At 40.9% G+C, this 23,608-nt stretch overlaps 1 protein-coding gene across 3 annotated transcripts in view; it reads right to left on the reverse strand.

Moving 5' to 3' along the window:
• Positions 1–23,608, reverse strand: part of ADIPOR2 (adiponectin receptor 2) — a 39,638-nt gene that overhangs the window by 7,505 nt on the left and 8,525 nt on the right. For all 3 annotated transcript variants that reach the window (XM_064736031.1, XM_064736040.1, XM_064736049.1), the window contains exon 2: positions 12,027–12,262. In XM_064736031.1, the coding sequence (XP_064592101.1) occupies positions 12,027–12,194 (168 nt within the window). In that variant the 5' untranslated portion in view covers positions 12,195–12,262. The remainder of the gene's footprint in view (positions 1–12,026; positions 12,263–23,608) is intronic.

Here is a 23,608-nt window from a genome sequence, read left to right on the forward strand (position 1 = left end):
GTGCATATGTTTCCAGCAGGTTTGGGAGTCAGCAGTGCTCCTCTAAGTCATGCTTCATTAAATCCCAGATATGGAGTCTGAGGCTTGCAGCCTCCCCACCTCCAGGGAAGGATTACTCCTATTTTATGTTTCAATGTCACTGTGCCAGTGTTAATGCCTCCATAATAGATCTGGCATTTCTGGGTAATAAAAGGTAAGTCAAGGAGAGGAATCCATTTACCTTGTTAGAAATGTTTCACCTCAATTTGCACTCCAAATCTGAAAATCTATTCTGTTTAACTGACACTTCTGTTCAGCTTGTAATTCAGCACTGGAATTTACTCATTCATTTGATTTTTCAAGGTATTTCAGAAACTAGTATGAAACTTCTGCCAGTTAGACAAAGGCAAGTTATCAAAGAAAAGCAGTAACAGGGATCAGAGTTTTAAGCCAAGTTCAAATAAAGAGAAACATCCATATCCTCAGGGTGTGCCAAGAGAATTCTGAAAAGGAAAACTAAAATAATCCACTGAGCTGGGATATCAGGCTGGTGCACATCATTAATAACTTTACAGGAACAGTGTGGTGCTTCTGTGCTCTAGCATGCCTTATCACATCATCTGCATATTTTGATACTCTCCAGCTTCCCATGGAGGAGAAAAGCAGGGGGCCATGGAAGTTCTGCATTCCTGTTTGCTTCCTACAATGCTCATGGCCCATCAAAGACTCTATTCAACATTTCAACTTCCAATGTAAACAACTGGAGGAAGCTAGGAGGGAGAGAAGGAGCTTTTTGCACCCTCCAGACTTAATGCAAAAGCTGCCACACACCCCTGGCCGTGCCAAGAAAGCTCCACAGCCAGCACAGAGGGAGAGTGGCCTCCTCCAGACTTCCCAGAACACTTTTCCCCCTCCTGTTCCCAAACCATGGCTAACAACTTTAAGATCAAGATGGTGTATCAATAATCCCATCCAAAGTGACTGAGAATATCATATACAACCTCACTTACTTTATCTACAAATTATGATCAGTAATGTTCAGATTAATGCCCTGAACTTTCAGGCCAGGGATGGGAGCTGCTGTGCCTCTGTCCCACATTACAGCTCTCTCCCTGGTGTCAAGCCTTAGTAACTGTTTCTGTCAGGTTAACTCAATAAGCTGCTTAAAATTCTCATTTCTGAATAAATAAAAGGAGGCTTCTTCCAGCCTACAGTGAGCTATCCAGAGCCTTCAATACTTTTGGGGGTTTTGACAGAGAAATGACATGTTCATACCTGTTTTGTGCCCAAGCCTTGCAGCAGTCACTGAAGCTTCATCTTTCAAAGAGGTCCCATCCCAGTTCCTGACACAATTTTGCTTACCCAGAATGCAATTTCTGGTGTGCAATACACACTACACATCCTTCAGGTTTTATGTATGACCTCACATTTGTCCACACTAGGAAAACTTGATTGCCTAAACAAACAACCCATGTACCTTGTACCATCTACTCACCCACATTTATCATTCCAGGGAATAATTCCTCTGAACAGTCTCTTGTATTTTACAGCAATGATTGATATATTGACCAGCTCTAAGCAGATTCTCCAGCAGAAAAAGACATTATTAAATACACTCACTCTGCCTAGGTTAGCCCATTAGCCCTATTCAGAAAGGCACCAGGCAACAGAGAGATGCAAACAGCTTTAATATCCTTCCAAAATAGGCATAATTCCTGCTAGGCACAGGAATAAAAAGCAAATTTGGTTTCATTCTGACTCAACAACATTCACTGACATTGCTGCCCCACGCTGTCAATTCCACTGGCTGTTTCTACTAATGGAGCTCTCTAGGATTCTGGGTTTTCAATATCATAAATAATTAACTCAAGGTCACAGAAACACAGAATGGGTTGAGTTAGAAGGCAGCTGTGAAGATCAGCCAGCCTAAGTGCCCTGCCATGGAGGTCTGGAGGAAATGCTCATGATATCTGCACAGTTTAGAAAGCAAAGAAACCTTATGGAGAAGCAAGGCTGGCACCCCAGTCCCAGTGCTTGGAAAGAAGCAGCAGTGCTGTGCCTTTCAGCTGCCCCAGAATTCCCTCCCCAGCAGCACACAATACCCAGCTCAAATGGGGGCACAAGCCAGCAACCCTCCATTTACACAACTGGGTGCACTGAAGGAAAAAAGGTCCCTGACAGAATCAAAGCCTGCATTCATTGCAGTCTGCCCGGTGACTCAAAGCCAAAAAATGTTCATTTCCCCCTCTGCACACACTCCCGTTTCTAGAATGATGGGAAGGCTTAAATTTGAACAGACTGTAAAGCTTGAAGAGCACAGCTATTTCTGAGCTAGTCCAAAATCTTTGCATTTTGGCCATGTGCCTACAAACAAATCATTACTGAGCTTCTTTTGGTGATAAAAGGAATTCATATCATATACACAGTCCAGATTACTGCCAAAAAATGGAACTGATTTTACTATCTCCTTCCTGCCATTAAACTTCAAAATTAGCATTCAAGGGGAAAAAACCTAAAGCTCAGCTCTTAGTGCTTTTCTTGCTAAGGAGGCAAAAGGAGGCCTGTTCTGAACACCCATCCTCCCTGGACTCCTCCTGCAGTGGCTCACTGGGAAGAACAGTAAATTGTGCCTGTGCCTGTTTAAAGTCAGAAATCCACACAGGAGGCCAACATTAAAACCAGTTTTGACTTGGATATCTGAAGGAATCTATTGACCTTCAGTTCTTCAATGACTGAAAGGAGAATCCCACTCTTCTGCTCAGAAAGCACATTGTAATATTTCCACTGTGACAACTTCCTTCATATCTCAGGACTCATTATTTTCTCCTCTTCAGCTGACTGTATCAGAAATTCAGGAGTAATTCTAGACCATAACAACATAAGCAAGCACATTCTAGTAGGACACATTTTCAACTATTTCTAAGTCCTGCCCACAGAATCACATTTTGAAATGAGAAACATATTGAGTAAATAATATCCCTTGCCTAAAACTGTGCAAGAAATGACAGCCCAGAAGAAAACTCTGATAATCCCATTTTTAATGAGCTATGGTATATCCTGAATTAAGTGCTTTAAGAATAACTTTTGCCTTTGTAGTTTCTAGGCCATAGGCCAAAGGGATTTTCACTCAGCTGATGTTTCAGATGTTCTTTTACATCATCTAATTTACTCAACCTCTTTTAAAGCACCTCAGATTTGACTAAACAATTCTGTGAAGTCTTCAGAGCATTTTAGAGTATCTTTAAATAAACCCTCTGGTTTGTAACAAGCAAACTTGTTACAATCAGCAGCTGCCACTCTTCTGCTGAACACATGCAGCAATGTTTACAATCAGACTTTCACAATAATCAAAAATCATGGCTTCTGGATACTTACACTCTAAAAGGTCTGGACATTTAACTCTATGGAAATGCCAAGCAATTGTTCCAATTTTAATTCTACTCCTTTTGCAAATTCACAAAGTGCTAAAGCTACTAAAAACCAGTACAGGTACATATGAGATGGAAATTATCCAACAGATGTATAAACACAATCTGAGTTTAGTAAGAGTACCAGAGAATAAAATAAATCTGAAGGACAAGTGAAAATATCCAGAAGAATCAGCTTTACTGGTTTATCAATATTCAGTTAATTTTGTTAAGTGTTACAGCTTCTTTTGTGATAACAATGACAGACAAGAATGTAAATGAAAAGGTAGAAATCAGACTTAATTATATCACTTTGTATGGAGAACCAGGCAATGCACTTCCAGGGACAGATCATCACTAAACAAGAATTCCAGAGCATATTTTGGTAGGGATCAAAAAGGTTTAATACCAAACCCAAGGCTTAGAGAACCAGAGCAAACAAAACAAGAAACCCAAGAGCTCAATTGCACAGTGCTGATCATTAAGTCAGTTTAACAGTAAAATCTCACTTTTATAGCAATAGCAGAAAAGGTAAAAAAACGTTTACATTTAGTACAAGCATTTCTCTTCTGAATGCAGTCCAAAAATGTCAGATCACATAGCCAAAGATCCTGTTACAGAGAAAAGTGCAGTAAAACCTGCTCTAGTAAAGGCAACATACTTCTCTTGTCTCCTACAACAGCTTCTCCTCCTCACTCACACTGACAGTTTCTATACTATCACTCTCAAATTTGCTAACAGACATGCTGGCTAATAATGTCCTTACTATGGAAAAGCCTGACAAAAGTCAAGTCATAATTGCAGAAAAAGATTCCAGAAACATTTTTTCCCACTTTTGACTAAGTTATGTTCAATGGACTTCAAGCAAAGTGTGTTTTCTTGAGGTTTTTCGTTTCTTGACGCCAGTTTAAAGATTTCTAGAAAGCTTCAGAGTTTGCACGACTGCTCCTTGCACAGGTGACAAGTTCTGGTTTATCACTTCAGAAAGTGCTGTCAATGTTGTCGTTTGAGTGTGCAGCCTAAAAGATAACTGAAATCTGAATGGAGCCACCTTTTACCCTAAGAAGTGGTGACCTTGTCCCTCAGCCCCTGTGACCAACAGCCACCCTGTCTCCCAGCAGCTCCCCCAGTTCCTGCACTGGGCTCTGTGTTCCATGGCCTGGAATGTCCCTTTGGCCAGTGCCTCCTGTGCCCCTCCTCACTGGCACAGCATGAGACACTGCAAAGTCCTTTATTTAGGGCTAGCACTGATTAGCAGCAACCAAAACATCAGGGTGTTATCAATGTTACTCTCACCCTAAATCCAAACTACAGAATTGTACCAGCTAGAAGGCAGAAAATGAGCTGTCCCAGTCGAAACCAGGACAACCAGCAATGCAATAAAACTCTCCTAGGCCCCACAGAGGGCACAGGTTTTGTGCATTAGAGTTTCTCCTCAGACAGAGTCATTACTCAGTTACCCAGGAGCCCAACTGACCATGCACATACTATGTAGTATTAAGCTCTGCAGTTAATGAACTCCCATGTCTCAAAGTTCAGCTGTCTGTGATGCCAACTCACCAGCAGTGCCCTAAACCTACCACCACAGGGATTTTCAAAGCATGATGCAGTCTGAATCTTGTTCTAATATTCTTGCTTCCTTCAGCTGTTGACAGACACTCCCCCACTGCCTTCCTGATCAATGCCCTGGCAAAACTCTGTGCCTTGGTAGGGACACAGGCAAGACAGCTCAGAAAAACCAAATGTCTTCATTAACACTGAGTCATGGCATGTTAGATGACACAGTACTTATACATTATTTTCTTCTTAAAACTCAAGTTACAAAACATATGTTGCTGCATTTACAATACCACTGTTATCCCCCACATTAAACTGAAGTCACAAAGTCTAGACATGACTCTGAGTTTTTGCTCTTGTTTATCTTGATCTCATCAGATGAATTATTAATAGTGCTTAACATGACATTCAAATCATTTTATGTTCCTTGGGGCAGCGTGCCAGATTCAGTAACTTGAGAGCTTTCAGCATAATGGCCAAAACACGTTCAAGGCTGTAATATAAAAATGTTATTTTTCTAATGGCAGTTCTGTAACATCCCTTTCAGCTGCCCAGATTGCTTTTTTTCAGCAGCAACTCCTCTGTGCCCATTCTATCAACTGACCTTTGATCAACCAGCCTTTTGTAAGGGGGAAGCAGCAATAAGTGCAGGCTGCCAGGCCATTTCTCCTAAAAGCCTGTTGCACATTTTTCACAATTTCATCAACTTCTATTCTTTGAGTTGAGAGAAATAAACTGGAAACAAACAGCATCATAAAATTTTCCCTGACTTTCCCTAGCTTCTGCACATACCAAGTTATTTTAAAACAACAGCTTTGTCCTTTAGAATTCACATTCTCCCAGAAAAGCTTGTAAACACAGCCACACCAGTTTCCAAAAGGAAACCTCCAAGCAGGGTGTGCAAAGCTGCCTTTGCTGTCACTGGACCAAAAAAAGTCTTTCATTAGCACAGTGCCAAAACTCCTTTAGGCCCATTGGTCAAAATGTCAAGTACTTGGAGGTTCCTGGAGTTCAGTGTTTTTCTTTTGTAGGTCACCTTCTTATAAAAGACACAGTCCATTTAATACAGCACTTGAAAACAGCTTTACACAACTGGTCATGGGTGACTGCTGGCTGGCACTCATTAAAAACCAGCACTAACATTCAAAACTCATTCAGCAAATAGTCCTAGGACAAAGTCACTTTTTGTAGCATTGCTAGAACACTCTGATTAAACTAGCTCCCTTCTTAAATATCTTCAGATGAAAAGGGTCTGTTGAATCTCTGAGCTCATTTTCTGATTTTATACTGATTTTCTGTCAAAGCCCAGTATCTACAAGGCCCAGGGTGTCAATGCCAACATGTGCTCAGCAGTAGTTTGGGGGAGGGCCTGTAGAAATTGTTTCTGCTGCAGAGGAGTCTCATGTGCCATTTTCTGTTCCTCTGCCATTGTTAATCCTGACAAGAGAAAAAGAAAACAAGCATGCTGGGCTTATGGAAAAAGAAACGCTGTGTTACAAAAATAAACAAAGAGAGATTGAAAGTGCACTGCTGAACTTAACATAACAGCAGAGTCTATCAATCTGAAACAGTTGGAGGAAGATGCAAGTTAACCCAGCAGTCCAACACTATTTTTTTCTCTTCTATCACTGTAAAAGGTTGACACACCCCCCCACTGCTGCCCAAATCAGGCAGATAGGATCTGCAGGAGAACAAAGGCAAAACCCATGGAACCTAACCCCTGTGCAGGGAAACTGTTGTGCCAGTGAATTATAAACAGAACTACTCCCTCTCTCTCCTGGTTTCAACCCCCAGCACAGCAAGCAATGGTCACAGAACCTGCTGACAGCACCACCTGCCCTCCCCAGGCACAGGAACAGGACACTGAATCCAGCTGCAACTCCACAACCATCACCCAGGACAGATTCCCTGGTGCTCAGAGAGAGTTTTCTGGGAGAGTGGCCATTTCCTGCATGTTCCCAGCCTCCTGGGCACTGCCCATGCACAGCTCACTCATCACCAGTTTGCCTTTTCTGCACAATTTCAAGCTCTGGCAGTCTGTTCATAGCCCAGGCACATCAATGAGTGAGGGAGGCACCAGTGGGGCCTGGAAACATTCTCCATGAACGTGGCCCATTGCCTTCATACTGTCTAAGTGGGAATACTTGGAGATATTCTGCCCTCTCTATCCAAAAATGCTTTTCTGTAGGAAAAAAATTTACTATATTCAAGCACTTACTTCAGTGACTAGCAGTACGAGTAAAATTCATATTACTTCCAGTTCTTAGAACAGCAAGTGAAGGAGAAATGCAGATGGTAAGATCTTTTGATCTGAAGCAAAATGTCAACTCACATGCTTTCAAAGAAGTAACATTTCTTCCCAAGAGTTGCAAAAATGAAGGAATGGAAGAGGTGATAAAGAAATCCACAGAACAACAGCATTTGAACACAATCAGCTTTAAAAGAAAAGGAAATGTGCTTTGGTGGGAAGTCAAACTTGATTTTACCAGGCCTGTTCCATTCACACTTTACCAAAAAAACCTGCAATGCAATGGAGGAAGAAGGCAACTACAGAAGCAAAAGCCAAGATTACAATCATAACCCCAAAGAACCAATAGAAAAATGCCAGACTGAAAAGAAAGATAAATTGTTGAAACTTGCAAGTAGATTTGCAAAGGATGAAATTTCACCCAATCAGAATTTACAAATATTTCCCCCCAGAAAAACTATTCTTAAGACTCAAACGTCTCTCTTTGACCTTCAAGACTTCACCTGTCTTTTTCACTCAGCTGGCATGCACGAGGAGTCAAGTAAACAATTCCATTTATTTACATGCATCCTTCTGCAAAACCAAACACTCTGTCTGTAGTCTGCTCTTGTAGATAATATGTAAACACTTCTGTAACAGAATATGCTTTAAGTTTTGATTCAAGTTAAAAGCCTTGAGTCATTTGCTCACCCTAAATTACTCTAAAAATTCTCTTTTGTACCTGAAATTCTGTTACATCCTTCTGCCTTCCTCCTTCAAGTCACTTTGGTATTTATGCTCTAGAAAGATTCCTGTAAGTACATGGAAATATCATGAAATTTGTCAGAGGTCAACCAAGTTCTCCCTTCAAATCCCACACTCCCTGAAAAGCAATCCAGGAGTATTTACCCAAATTCCTTCTGCCCATTCAGACAACGTGAGGGCTACACAAACCTCCCCCCAGAACCTTACTGTAAGTTATCAAACACTTCAAAGCAACAGCTCTCCACCTTATGGGCACATTTTGGTGCCTCACAGGCCAACTGCACAACAGCTCAACTTCATGGAAGATGAAAGGAATCATCATCCAAGCATGGGAAAAGCCATGATTGGAACAAAGGCAGAGAAAATGGTTCTGTTGTTTACCTCTGTCACTGACAGGTTAAAGTACAAAGGGACAGAGTCAAGCACGGGGTTTCAGGGCTGCACAAAGAGCCCATCCAGCACGTGGTAAGAAGTCACATGCATTTGATTGTGTCAGCTTAACAAAGTCACAGCAGGAGGGATTTCTTTAGGAACTATCACTGCTGGAATTACAAAGGCAGTTAAGACACAAACTCTGGGACAGGAGAAGGGATCCTGTCCCAAAGGCAAGGCAATCCAGGATGCTACAGGAGGGAAACACCTGCTGAAAAATCCTTTATCAGCATGTACTGTAAACCAGATAAAGGAAAATAAGTTTAAATTGCTGAAGGAACAGAAGAATTAGGCAGCTTTTGCTTGCTCCCTTCCTCATAATCAAGTGCTTATCATGCAGAAAAATTACTGCTGGTCCAAGCCACAGAAGGCTCACCACTCACCTGCCACTACACTAATTTCACATTTAAAGACAGCAAGATGTGTATCTACTCCTTGAAACTGGTACTGGGAAGAGGGGATAAGCTATGGACATATCTGCACTCCAGGAGAGAACAGAGAGTTATGGAACAAAATACAGACTGAGAGGTTCAGGTATAAAAAGGATATTGATGTTGTATGATTTGTATCTTCTCATAGGAACTGTTATAAAATTGGCAGATTAACAGCACTGACAGAATGAGGCAGCTGTGTTATTGTTATTTTGAATAAGCATGTTCTATGCTTTTGGCTAGTAATTCTTTGCTACATGTATCTACTGAATGCCACAATTTACAGAAAGTAGGATCTTTCATTTTTAGTTCACAGCTATGCAACCTCCCAGGTAGTTGCCAGGGTCAAAAGCCTCAGAAAAAAAAATTAGGAGTAAATCTTATTTCTTAATATCATCTCCATTTTCTTAGCAAAACAAAGAAAAAAGCTTTATTATGAGGACCAATATTTTGGTTCCATCAAAATTATAAGTATATAGTATACAATGCAAGCTGTGAGGAAGATTGAAATTAATTCTGAACAACATAATGACATGCTTCCATGCCTTCCTCCTTACAAAAGACTATTAAAATAATTCATCAAAAATTCATCAACTATTACCACTTAAGAGCTCAGACTGCTTACTTCCACTAGTGGAGCAGGAAGTGGATATACAAGTAGGGAAAGGAATCTTGTATAGGAGAGTTTGGAGAAGATTTTATATGAGAGCTGCAATGATATAAGCACAGTAATAGGAGGCACTGGGAAAATAAACAATGTCATATTATCACAGGATAAAAATACACATCTTTTTACGCTAATACCTCAAGTCCTAAGCCCAGTACATTTCAGAACACATATTTACTATGATAAAAGCTTTTCCTAAGCAGAAGCATTTAGAGGAATATTAAATGACAAGAGCCCTCATCCAACAGGAATTGCTGCCCCCAGCTCCACCGTGGCGGATTCAGAGTGGGCACTACCTGAGACCTTTATAAGGCTGTGTTCAGCTTGGTTGCCACCTAGCCAAGAACAAAATCCTTATATCACTGTTATCTGAACATGAATCTCTTCCAGACCAGAGGAAAATGAGGCTTTTGAACGAGAAGTCAGGCTAATGAACAAATACACATTGCTCTGCTGAGACAGATGCACAGAGCCAGAATGCTCAGCAGAGCAAAGAGGGAATGCAAGCTGACATTTGAGCAACAGCTGTGCTGAGGCTTACACAAGGCAGAGGAAGATGTATAGCATAAAGATTTTTCCAGATTATCTGGAACACTGCAGAATATCACATAATAAAGGCCATTTGGCAAGCCAATATTGGCACTTTTGACAGCAAAGTGTTTTGGGATGATCCATTAGAGGCATCAATTATTTAGCCTTTTAAGACAAAAACATTTTAAAGGCATCATACTAACAAACCCAAGAAATCACTGAGGACCAGAATAAAAGGATGAAAAAAATTTTTAAAAAGCATAAGGCCATATATGGCAGAGAAAGTGATGCAGATTAAGATGTAACAGCAAGACCCAAATGGCAAAAACAAATTTCTGTGACAGCACTTCAGGAGACCAGGAAAGAGAAATCAAACACGAGAAAGCCAAACATTTGTAGTGAGCCAAAATGAAAAAAACACAAACATTTGTTGTATGGATGAAAGCAAAAAAAATCAAAAAGACAACATGTGCTACGAATGCCTGAAAGAGAGAATGAAAGTATTTCAACTGTTTCATTGCCAAAATGTTAGAATTAAACACTGATTCAGCCAGATAATTTCTGTTTAGCTAAGCAAGTACAGAAAGAACTAAAGTACATTATCAATTATGGACTTTTACCTTGGGCATTCCATCCACAGGTAACTCTAATTATTCAACCAGGAAAGTCAGAGATAAGAATGAAAACAGCCTTCAAAGCAGATGATCCCAAGCACACCAAGAGATAAACATGTAAATTCAAAATATCTGCTACCACAACTCAACATTTCTTTTTCTAACTAGTTTTGTCCAAGACTTTGCACCTTAAACCCATGCTTCACACCCTTCCACAAAATGGAAAAAGACTGAGTGTTTCCCTTATCAGGATACTGAGAATGTTCTGGAGAAGTTACTGCAGTACAACCGTGAGTGCACTGGCTTGGCTCACTAGACATGAATACCAATCCTGACTTCTCATTACAAGAATGCTTGGAACTAAATTCTGAAAGGGCTCCAGCTCATCAAGCTGAGAAGGCAAATAGCAGCTCTCATGTCAGCTGATCCATGACACTGGGCCCTGCAAGCACCCAGAACTTGTGGCAAATGCAATTACAGCCCCAGCCCAACACACAGTAATGCACCAGCATGTTTTTGCTGCTGGCTAAAACCACACACTTGCTGTGACTGAGCTGATACAGTAAACTCATTAATCCATGATAAATTGGATAGTGAGCCTAAGATGAATGCCTCTTCCACTTAACTATGCTGATATCCATCTGAATATATCCTGGGAGAAGCATTAATTACAGTTCTGGAAATCTCTAACCAGAAGGTACTTTTCTCCAGTGCTTGGACTGTGTCTTTGTAGAACACCTAATAAAGCTGTGGATGCCCTTCTGCATGTTGTGGCTGCTAAAATTTATAGAGGTTCATGCACCTAAAACTTGCAGACATTGCCACTGGCTCAGAAAATCTCAAAAAACTGCTGAAGACTGGGAGAGTGTCCTAGGAGGTAACACAAGGGGCTTCCCCACCCTTTTGCTCTTCCTTGTGAGTCTGTTACTGGCTACTGTCTGAGATAAGATATCATGCACTGTTCAGTCTAATTACAGCAAGAATGCTTGCAAACAGATTTTTCTGTCCTAATCATCAAAAAGATACCAATTAGCCAAGGTTCTGATTACATACAGCCAGAGCCAATACTTCTCCTTTCACTTACAATTAACTGAAAATTACAGAACAAAATTCTTTTTGTATGAACAGCATCTCGGCAGAACACAAACCAGTACAAGCCCCATTTCTTTGAGGACAAAATAAAAACATGTAGATGGTAAAAGTAGTTGCACCCAGCCTTGTCACCAAAATTCCCACACATTTATTCAACTGAATACTTCTGGAATCTTCCTGGTATTATTACAGTTATTTAGCAGGCAATAAAAGGTTGTAGGCTCATGGTCCCCATTTCCAAAAGTTAGATTAGAACACTGAAGCGCTTAGGTCAAAACTCATTTTACCTACAAAACCTAGCAGGTAATGAACCATATGACTTACATTTTCCTGGTCAGAAGACAGTGGTGTCTCCACTAGAAGAAGGTTCTCTTGAGAGCTGTCCTCTCCAAAGGCTGCCTGTGTGGTTGCAGGGTCAGACATGTGTCCTTTTCTGAGCCGCAGACCTGGCTCTGCACAACCGGCATTATCGAGTTCCGTTGGTTCGTTCATGAGATGCTGGAGGCCTTCTCAAATATTCTCTTTCCTCTTGGTTCAGTTTGGCTGATTATGTCTTGGCTCTAAAAGGAAAAAATCGTTTGTGTAACTCAACTGAAGTTAGAAAGAGGAATGCAGAAGTTGGCTGGAAGAAGAGCTTGCTTACAAGCTCCCAAACAGCTATGACAACTGCTTTTATATGTGCCCAAAATCCCACAGGATCCATTACACACATTTCTACACTGCTGGGTAATGAATCCTCATCCTGAGACCACTAACAGTTTCACATCCTTGTGCTTAACACAAGTTAAACACAACTTTGAAAGGTGACAGAAAGTGAGCTCCAAAAAGCAGTAAATCTACAAAACCACAGCCAACTTTTGAGAATTATTTCCACAAAACTGCAAGCAGCAGGCTGTTAATATTGTTTAGAAATACAGCACTTATCACAGGTACTCTATAATTACTGTATTTTTGCAGGTATGAAGCTCATACCCAAGCTCAATCATCCAGACCAGGTTTCACCAAACTAGGACATTAAGTACTAGTAATAGCAATCAAGCAGAGCTCAAGCAGAGCTCAAGCAGCCACTAATTTTAGACAGACCGCAAGGAGGGCAGTAGCACACAGTGTGATTATGCTTCCCTTGCTTAAATTAACATGGTCACAATCACTGCAAGGAATGGGTTTGTATCTTTACTTGTGCAAGAAATTAGAGCAGACAAATTTAAACACTGTTCACTCCATCAGAACAATCAAAAATAGGTAAATCTCCCAGAAAACAATAACCCATGGTTCCTACTCAGGAAAACAACTGTCTTCTACACTTACAACACTGCAAAAAGCATTCAGGGTAAATTTGACTCAATATGCTAAAGATTTGATCAAATTTACAGAAAATTGATGACAACTGTTAATCTGAGCCCTCATGCAGAGTATTTTTGGTTACCCATTTGTTTTGTACACCCTGTGTGGTGCCACTTCAGCAGCCAGTTCAGAGAGACCTGTTTGACACTGGCAGCCCTGGGAAGCACAATCTCCAGAGAACTCTGCAGTCTGAGGGCCAGAAAGCATCAGAATGTATTATGAGACTGAAGCCACAGCTGAGCCTTCAGAATCCCTCTGAATGACAATCTATTCTTTTTGCACTAATCACCTGGTGCCATTGCTGTAGCACCTAAGTGCTCTGATGTGACTAACACACAACATTAAGACAACCCATCTAACAAGTTTTAACTTGCCAGTATGCATAATTCAATTGGAATTTTACTGCCCAATAAAAGATGCTGAAATTTGTCATAATGTAGGAGGGAAAATTAAAAATATAAGATAGGGAATTGATATTGGCAGTTTTGTAATAAAATGTCACCTCCAAAAAGCCAATAAATAATGTATTCTGTCCTTACAGGAACTCATTTCATTTACATATGATCACTGCAAGATCATTCTCAGCTCTGACAAATGGGCTCTGGTTAATTTTGCTGCAGCAGTTTGTAATATTCTATCCCCTCAGCTGCCTGGCAATCCTCAGAGGAGAGAGCTGCTAATGAGCAGGTAACAGACCCTGCAGAACTGAGTGATACCTCGAGCTGTCCGAGTTCAGCATGGCACAGTGCCTTCATCACCCAGGACGGTAAGGTGACAATGTGACAGCAGAGCAGATGGCATCCCCACCTTCCTGCTGCCTTCACTGCAGGGTCACAACCTCCATCTGAGATGCAACAGCTAAAATGGCCACAGCTGTTTACTTGGTAAACACAAGAGCCACAGGAGAATTAAGAGGAGGTTTAGCAACATTACACAGGAAGCTCAGTGAAGGAGTTGAGCAAGTAGATTTTAAGAGCAGGAACAAATATTCAGGAAGCCACAGAACTGAAATCTTAACTGTTTTTGTCGTATTTCAAGCAGCCAATTCACAATTCTATTTTTAGGCAAGAAACATGAAGACATAATCACACTGCCATTTGGCAAAACTGATGTAAGAAAGAAAAGAGTAAGCAACAACAACTACAGTTTGAAATGAAGCTAATGGGGATCTTAATTCAAAAAGCAGCCTATAAGAGAGAATTTCAGTACAGTACTGTGCTGGTTTTGGCTGGGGTAACCATTACATGTGATCCCTGGCTTTCCTGATGGGATGGCTGAACACCTGCCTGCCCATGGGAAGTGGTGAAGGAATTCCTTGCTTTGCTTTGCTTGTATCCACAACTTTTGCTTTACTTATTGAACTGTCTTTATGTGAGCCCACAGGTTCTCTCTTTTATGATTCCCTCTCCCATCCCACTGGGGCAGTGAGCAATCAGCTGTGTGGGTCCTGGTTGCCCACTGGGGTTAGACCACAGTAAGTCCACTGAACCAATCTGAAGCTGTAGCTAATGCAGAAAAATGCAAGTAAGCCGAGCAGGTGTTTATAAACAACAGTTACACACCGGCACAGCCCCTGCCTGCTAACCCACACATTTCAAACAGGCAGTCAGCACAAACAGCCCAGTCAGTTCCACACATTGGGCAATTCCATGAGACGTTGAACCAGCAAGTTTTACAGGTTCTCCTTTCAGCCAGATTTAAGCAACAGCATTGCCACCGTGTGCTGCAGCAGCAGCAATATTGCCTAATGCTGTCCTTACATCACCTCTGTGACACTGTGACAGCAATGCTCTGGACACAGCACAGCCACACAACAGGCTCAACCACATTTGGCCAAGATGCTTGCAAAAGTCTCTCCTAATAAAACAGATAGAGGAATGCCAATTTACATCAGGCCTTGAGGATTTACTTCACCAGCACTCACTGCCAAGTATTCACTAAGGTTAAAAATAAAAGATGCATTTCACCTCCAGAGTCAGATTTGCATTGAGCAGCAGAGCTGATCTTCAGAGCTCTGCAGAAATAGAAGTTGCTGTTTCTTGAAATGACAGTGGGATTGTTCCCTGAACTAAGATGTTTCCATGTCATTCATCATGCAGGATCCTCACAGTGCTAAATATGCTTGCCCTAAATGAGCATGCAAAGGTAAGTCAGATAAAGGCTAATCCAAAAGCACCACTACTGGGTTTCACTTCTTTTTAAAACTGTACCACTGACTGAATGCAACTGGAAGGTGCCAACACAGAAGTGCAAATAGCCTGAAATATTTGTTCACAAATGAAAGAAAGCAGTGAAGATTATGAACAGGAAAGGCATAGGCAGTCTGAGTTCTATCACAAAGTTTCTATGACTCACAGTTCAGTTCCTTTCCTAAAAAATTAGGAAGTATTGCTAAGTATAGTAGAATCTAACCAGGAGATGATGGTTGAACCATTGTGAGGATACTTACTGCCCCATTCTGCCTAAGACTGCACAGTTCACAAAAACAAAAGCTAGAAAATGGAAAGCTATAGAACACTTGAGGTCTTGGAAAATATTGTTTTGTGTCTCACTGAGATTATCAGTCTCATAAATGAAATCCTTCAACATTTTTTGTAGCATGCAAATTAAAGGTTTCATTAAAATTAGCTTCCATTTAAAGAGGAAGTTGCCATGATGACTTAAAATCTACTTAATGACTGCATCCATAATATCAGCATGGAGATGAATCAGTGAGTTCCTGCTGTGCTTAAAATAAGCTGAGAAAAGCATCTACAGAGTTTGGTCTGTTGGGTTTTTTAATACAGAAACTCCTAAATGCTCCATCAGCTTTTAGAAAGGACTTGGCAGTTTGATGCAAGCAGGGCTCCAAGCACAGGCTGGAAGCACAAAATGAGGCTTTGGTCAGTTCTGTGTGCTGCTGCCTTGCACACAGCCCCAGAGCAGCCAACCCACAGGAGCACAGCCAGGGCAGTGTGAGCTCAGCCCTGCCAGCTTTGCAAGCACAACTGGAAGGCAGCATTATTTCAGCAGGCACTGCAGCTGGGCAATGTCACAGCAGCCAACACCCACAGCTCCAGCATATCTGGGACACTGCCTCACTCCTAAAGATGATAAGGAAAGACTAGTTACCCAGAGTGAAGCAGCACAGGATAATGCCATTATTCTCTGTGGGACACTCCCTGGGATAAGCACTGCAGCCCTTCCAACTCCCAGAGCTCACCTGGCACAAGGGCTGATTTATTGCCTCAGCTAAATGATGACACATGGTAGTAAAACAAAGAAAACACATTAACAGTAGAGTTTGTAATTAAATTTAAAAGATCTGTCACTCCCTTTTGAGGATAAAGCACAGTCCTGGATGGTCAGACCACCTCCCACTACCCCCAAGCAAAGCAATCTCTCCAGTACTCCACTCTTGTCAGTATGTTCTTTCCTGTATGCAGCATGAAAATGATCCTCAGAAGATATTTAATTCTGGCTGTAGCTGGTCTTTGGAAGAAGAATGAAAATTGCTTTTCCCTACAATCCCCTCTCAATTGCCTTACTGGCAGAAACTTTCCTGTTCAGGTAGGCAATGGCATCCCCTGCATGCCCTTTCCTTGCAGATCCTCTCCCAAAGCAGCCATTAAAGCAGCATAAACAATGTACACACAGTGGGTGATTCCTCCTAAGATCAGCTCATTCCCCTAACAGACCTTAACTTATCAAAAGAACAAAAGACCATCATGAAAATTTCAGGCTACACATTTCTCAGAACATTCATTAATGCTTAATATTTAATGAAGGGCTTGAGTGCCTGAAAAATCTTGTAGGAGAAGCTGCATCACTCCACAAACCCTGCCTTGCCTGTGCCATGTGCCATGGCAGCTACAACCACGCCAGGGGAATGGCAAAGCTGACTGAAATAAGATTTCCCAAGAGGTTCAGGCAAGGCCTTAGTGACAGAACACGCACGATTCCCTTCCCAGAACTGTCAGCACAGGTACAAATGGCAGAGCACTTCCACTACAACCCATGGACAGACTGACTGGGATAAGAACACAGCCTATTTTTGTGCCTGTGGAACAGCTGACTCTGGCTACCTTGAGTGAAATAAGGTAAACTAATTGAAATGCAGCTCTCTTGGAACATTATATTTCTACTACTATCTTCTGGTTGTCACAAGTTGTCCCTCAATAACAGTATTCTAACACCAACTGGAAATAAGGAACTTTTATCTTCCTTTTTTTTTTAACAGTCTTGATCTTTTTCAATTCAGGAGTTAAAACATTCCAAAGCTGCATTCAAAAACAAAGCAAATAAGGGTTTGTATGAACGGGAGGGGAAGGAAATTCTCACAGAGGACTTTGTTTTCTCAATGTACCCTAAAGGAAAAGTACAAATCAGCCTGTAAAAATTCTTTGGAGGTCATCTTTAACAAAGAGGAACAATGAGGAAGTAATCCAACACCTCTTTTCTTGATGCAATTTCCCTAGATAAAGAGGCATCTACAAAACAAAGATTAGACTCCTGCAGAGGGTCAGTGGCCAAAAAGCTGTCTTTTTAACTTGTAAACTGTCACTGCAACTTCAGCCCAGCTATTTCACAGCAGGCTGCAGAGGCAAACAATCAAGCACATTCTGATGCATTTGCAGTCAAAGAAAGGGAACGAGCCAGCAGCCTGCCTGCATTATCGGAATGCTTCCATTTCACAGGATCCCACTGCATTGTTACAACATTGGTCCAATTTGTACTGCAAATCGGGCCCCATTTTTTAACTGAGTAAAGAGTTATGGCAGAGGCTGGCCCACCCCCAGAGCACAATGTCCAGCCCTTACAGACTGGATGACTGCTGTAAATCAGTTCTGCTCCTCAATAAACCAAAACCAAGTGAATCGTCACAAAAGCAGCATAGAACTCAGAATGAAGTTCAAGCTCTTTCCACATTACATTCCACAAATATCCACAGAACTTGCTTTTGGTTCATTTTTCATTAAGTGGCTCAGTTTCTCCAAGTGAGAAAATCCCATCTTTTGCTCTTCTATGATTTTATTTCCATGGCATGCTACTCACATCAACTTGCTTCATGGCTGCCAACAACAAAAAGATGCAGTTCTCCTATGTTAGTAACACTTGGGATCACAGACTGTCTGCAAGTGAAAGACTGAAATCAAACATCACTTTCCTCTAAAGTGAAAATTCAGAATACATACTTTTAACTACTGCCTCAAGGGCATCCAATTCACAAAAGTGTTGGGTGAAGATGAAGAAACCAAAGCATTTGGAGCAGGCACTAAAATGCAGAGCTACACCATGAAACTGAGGTTACATCCTTTAACCCTCTACAGAGAGAATCTTTGCATGGGAACATAAAGGGCACCAAGATAGCAGCAATCCATAGGCAAGCATATCCCTCTCCTCAAAAGCCATAAAATGTTATGTTTGCCTCAAGTCAGACAATAAAAAGTTGGTACTTTTCTGTAGCAAAAATGCTACAGGAACACTGTAGAAACAGCATCCACATCCACAGAACTGTATCAGTCTAGGATCAAAAAAGGGGTGCATCATCTTTCAGGTTGCCTCTTAACAACCAAAATTCAAGGAAAAGAAGTAGATCCACCATAACTAGACTGCATCTAATTCATGCCAATTAAATTAGTCAAGTGCCTGAAGTTCCAATAAAACCAAGTAAAGCCACTTTTAATTAATTTATTTCCTTAATGCAATAGCCAGAGAATAATTTTGGATTTAAAAGACAAATATTGCTGAAAATTAGGAAAAGCTGATGTGAACATTTAGTCTCCTCTACATTCAGTGCCACTCCTTCAGATATAAATTTATTTTCTAGTAACATAGTTCATCTTGAATTCTGAAACAAGACCAAGGACACTGATATCGTAAGACACCAGTGATGCAATTTAAAAGCAGAAATGTTAAGTTAATCTTTTACTTTCTACTGTCCTATGACTAAGGAGAGATTTCAAAACACCCAAGTCTCATTATGAGAATATTGCTAAAATGGAGTAGGGCTGTAGCTTGAACCCAAAATGCATCAGCAGGTCCAGGACCAAGAGACTCACACAAAATGTCATCTTGCTGTGGTTTGTTTGGCCAAAATACTTTCTGCTGGTACCACTGTGCTCCCCACAGAGGTTTTACTGCAGTGTGTGGTCTGACCAGTTCAGCTATCCCAGTGTAAATTCTAGGACTGAAACAGTTTAAGATCATGAACATGTTTCATGTTAACTTAGAAGTGATCAGGAAGCATTTTGTCAATATACATGTTAGATGTTTTCCATGACTTAACACCACTTATTGGAGCATTCAGACAGTTATTTTGGGATCTCTTTCAGCTAAAAAAAAAACAACCCTCAAAACCAGAAAAACCCCAAACACACAATGGAATTGGAAAAAAAATGGTGTAAATGAGCTGGGCAATGAGGAGCACCTATCTAAAAAATTATTGTATCCTTACTTTGAAGCATGTGATTGCCATCCAGCCTTTGTAACAGAGCTACACTGCTTGCTAAGCACAATGAGGACTGGCTGTAACATTGGATTAGTGACAATCAGCACCAATAGAGGAAAATAAAGATTTTTTTTTCCTGTCAAACTATTTACAGAAGATAATTTACAACATAAAACTCCAACAATGGCAGATTAAGCAAAAAAATCCTCAAGGGAAACAGACACAAAGTTTACACTTACGAAAATCTCTTATTACAAAACAAGAATAAAGGTTTAATTTCACATAAACAAAAAAAAGTTGAAATTAGACACCCAGGTTGCCTTAATCATGTGCAGAATGCAGCATTTACTCTAATTATGAAATTCACTGAAGAAAACAGCATTATGTGAAGCATTCCCAGAGATAACCTGAAGCTTTAGACCAATGAAGAAAGAAAAGAGGAATAAAAGCATATTAGCAAAGATCCCAAGGAAACTCAAGTGGATCCTAGAGAGAGGAAAAAGCAACAGCAACATCCAGATCATACTCCCAAATGACTCCTAGGGCTGATAATCTCTGTTACCCTCTCTAGCAGTCCAAAGCTGCTGACCTGAAGACCCAGAGCAGCAATGGAAGGGTGAAAATAAATCACAGAGAAGGGACAGAAACCAAAATGTCCATTGTGTTACAATTTTAGCTGCGTTTGGCAACATTTTCATGTCTGCAACTGCCACACTCTTCTTAAATCATTAGTCAGACTTCAGAAAGAAAAACTGAGTCCCACTGTTAAGATTTCCATTGTAGCAGCAATAAATTCTGGGCCATACCCGCACACATGCCACTTTAACAAACAGACACATGCACAAGGGGCACTTCCTCTCTGACCACAAACAAGAACATAACAAAGGTGAAGGAATGCAAGACTCCATCCATTGTTGTCTTCAAAGTGTTACAGGAAAATTACAACAGAATGACAAGGTCTGAAACAGCCCCAGGAAAAGCAACCAAAAGGGCACCACTCTGCCCAGAGAGGGAACTCAGTGCTGGGTGACCTGTCAGTGCTGCTTTGTACCCAAGATCCTTTCAGACACACACACACATTCCTACAGCAGCACCCAAACACAAACCAGGGAGCCTGGCACTCACTGCCTGGGCTTTCTGTTTGCAGAAAGGATCTCCAGATACCACAGGAGACACTCCATTGCTTTAAGGAACTTTAAGAACAGGAAGGAAACGTGGCCAAGTCGATAAGCCTTCACAAACTTAAGAGTAGGAAGGGTAGGAATTTCAGTTGATTTCCTGGACAAGGGCCCAGACAAGGAACACGAGCAGAAAGCAAGAACTGGGTCAGCAAACTACTGAATAGTTATGTGTCCTAGTTTTAAATACTTACTGAAGGTACTCTTGAACAATTGCATCTGTAAGGGCTGTTAATACATGTAAAACTACACAGATAAACTGTTCTGCAAAGAAAAAATACCTTAGGCTGACAGCACCTACTGTCAATGGAGCTGGCAAATAAAGAACCTCTTTCTAGGATGAGTTTGGTCTCTCTCTGTAAGAAAAATAATCTAATGTAATTTTGATGTGAAGGCAAGCTACCATATCAATGGGTGTGACCAAGATGCAACACAGCTCTTTAGATTCACCTGATGTGCACAGACAGACAGACAGACAGAAGACACAGGCCAAGCTTCCCAGCAGAGGCTGAGAGCTACATACAGAAGCCAGGCACTAATCTGTATGCCAGAGATGTTCTCAGCTGAGTTCTCTGCCTGAGAACTTGTATTCCAGGTGCACCATCATGGAAAGCATGAAAGGCTCTTCCAGTACTGACACACAGTAGTGGCACACAAGATTTTGGAAAAAAAGGAGACCCTGACAGGCTCTAAGTCCTAAGAAAGTCAATAAGCAGTGCAGTGAATTTAATACATGAGAAAAAGCAGAAGGAAAACCTTGGAGGGCCTTCAGGCTGCCCAGATAACCAGGCAAGCCCTGACCTATGCAGATAAGCAAGCAGCTGCACCTAAGTAAACAAGAAGTGAAATAAGCCTTGAACTTATGAAATACAAAATCCAATACCTATTTTTAATGTGTTAGTTAATGTGCAATAGCTTGTAAGTTTTACGTCACATTTTACACATTTATTAAATTATTTGAAAAGTTTCCTTTGTGAGAAAGGAAGGTACATAAAGCTTTCACATTAAGCTTCACAGAAAGCTTCCACATAAAGCTTTCTTTATGTAAAACCAGGGGTGACCACTCAAAACTGCAGTTAAGATTTCAAAAAAGCACAAGGTTTCCTAATCTTTGTGTCTACAACAGCACCATGCCAAACAACGCTAAGAAAAATGAAGATACCAACCATTGTCCATCAACCAAGGTAAGGTCACACAGAGTTAACAGATCAGGCTGGGTGACCTCAAACACAAAAAAATTCATTTTTGACATAGCAATAAGCAAACCCTGGAACACTTTCCTACAGAATGACGATCCACAGGGAAAATGGACAAATATGCAGTGTAAATCCATCAAGCACATGAAGCCACCTTTAGCTCTAAAAACCTCTCTGAATACCTGTGCATGTCTGTTTTATGTTGCTTGTACATTCATGCTGAGAATGCTTGCACATTCATGCTTCCTTAGGGGATGGACATCCTCACTAAAAACTCTCTAAAATAAGAGTTCTCTCTGAGGATGGACAGCAAAGGGCCTAATGCATACAAAGAAAAGAAAACAGGAAGGAAGTTAAATTATTATGAGACAGAAAACAAAAAGTGTAGAAAAAAGGATAAGGGCTGAAACAATTTCCTAGGGACAGCAGGCAAAGCACCCAAAGGCACCCAAGAAGGCAGCAGGCACTACCCTGAGGGCTCTGGCCAGGGACTTCCATAAGAGGACACTCAGTATGCCCCAATTTTTGTTCTTACACACAGATTAGATAAAATCTGTTAACTATGATTTTTAACTTCTTTCAGGGATAGTGTTTAAACTGTCCCACAGCAATTTGATGTCACTGATTTCCACTGACAAAAGTCAGAACAGTAGGTGCAAATGGAAAAAGTCACCCCATTCAGAAAAAAAACAAACCAAAACAAACTAAATAAACCCTTCAAAAATTCATTTCCACAGTTTTCCTCCTTAAGGGAAAAGAATGTCATCTTCCAGTCCTGTCTCTGACTGGTTTATATTCTCCTGCAGCTCACTTCAATCAACTCCAATCTGGAAGCCCCACTTGTCACACACTGTCACCCTGTTACAGGAACATTCCAATTTCTCGTGAGCCTCATTTCTGAGAAATACAACAGAGAACAATGAAACAGGCAGATCTTGTACCTTCCACATGGAGTAACACACACAGCAGTTATCTCAACCACTGCAATAATTTTCCCCAACACACCTGCTCTCTTGACAAACAGCTGTGCTACCTGTGAGGAAGGCAGCATCAAATTCCTCCCTGGTTTTTGATGTTTGTATTCAAGCTTGGGAAGGTTACAGTCTAAGACTCCTACAGGAAAGATGTGTAATCAACATGAAGGCTGTTTCTCCAAGAAAACAAACCCTACGTAATAAATTTACATAGAGAGGGAAAAAATGCAAAGAGTATGTGTCCTATGCAGCAGCTTGTAAACATTTACATCACACTGGGTGACAAAATGCATGCATTCATCTAAATTAACACCCTTCCATTTTTGTAGGCTCACTCACCCAGATAACTCTGACTTAAACTCCACACAGTTACAGCTAAATTGCATAAAGATGCATCAGCATAAAACCAAGGAAAGCAAGAAATTTTTAACCATCTCCACTATATCATTCTCTACAAAATGTCCAACTTAAATCCAAATACCATATCTTATCCAAACTCTCTGCCAAACAAATCTCTGCCTCGGTACTTGTTAAAGCTGATTTATTACTGTCAAATACATTAATCTGCATGTTAATCTGCCTCAGGTCACTTGAAGTTAATGAAAAGGGACCTTTGTCAAGCCATATAAAATGTTGCTTTTGGTCCACAGGGGAGTTTGAAATCAGAGCTTGGGAGAGATCCTCTACGACATAAATATTATAGCAGGAAAGCAGCAAGGAACGCAGAAGACTTCCTGTAATCCATTTCCATTTTTTTTGCTTCACTTCATGGCATGTTGTTAAA

This window comes from Zonotrichia leucophrys, chromosome 1A, assembly GCF_028769735.1.
Source record: "Zonotrichia leucophrys gambelii isolate GWCS_2022_RI chromosome 1A, RI_Zleu_2.0, whole genome shotgun sequence".
NCBI lineage: Eukaryota > Metazoa > Chordata > Aves > Passeriformes > Passerellidae > Zonotrichia > Zonotrichia leucophrys.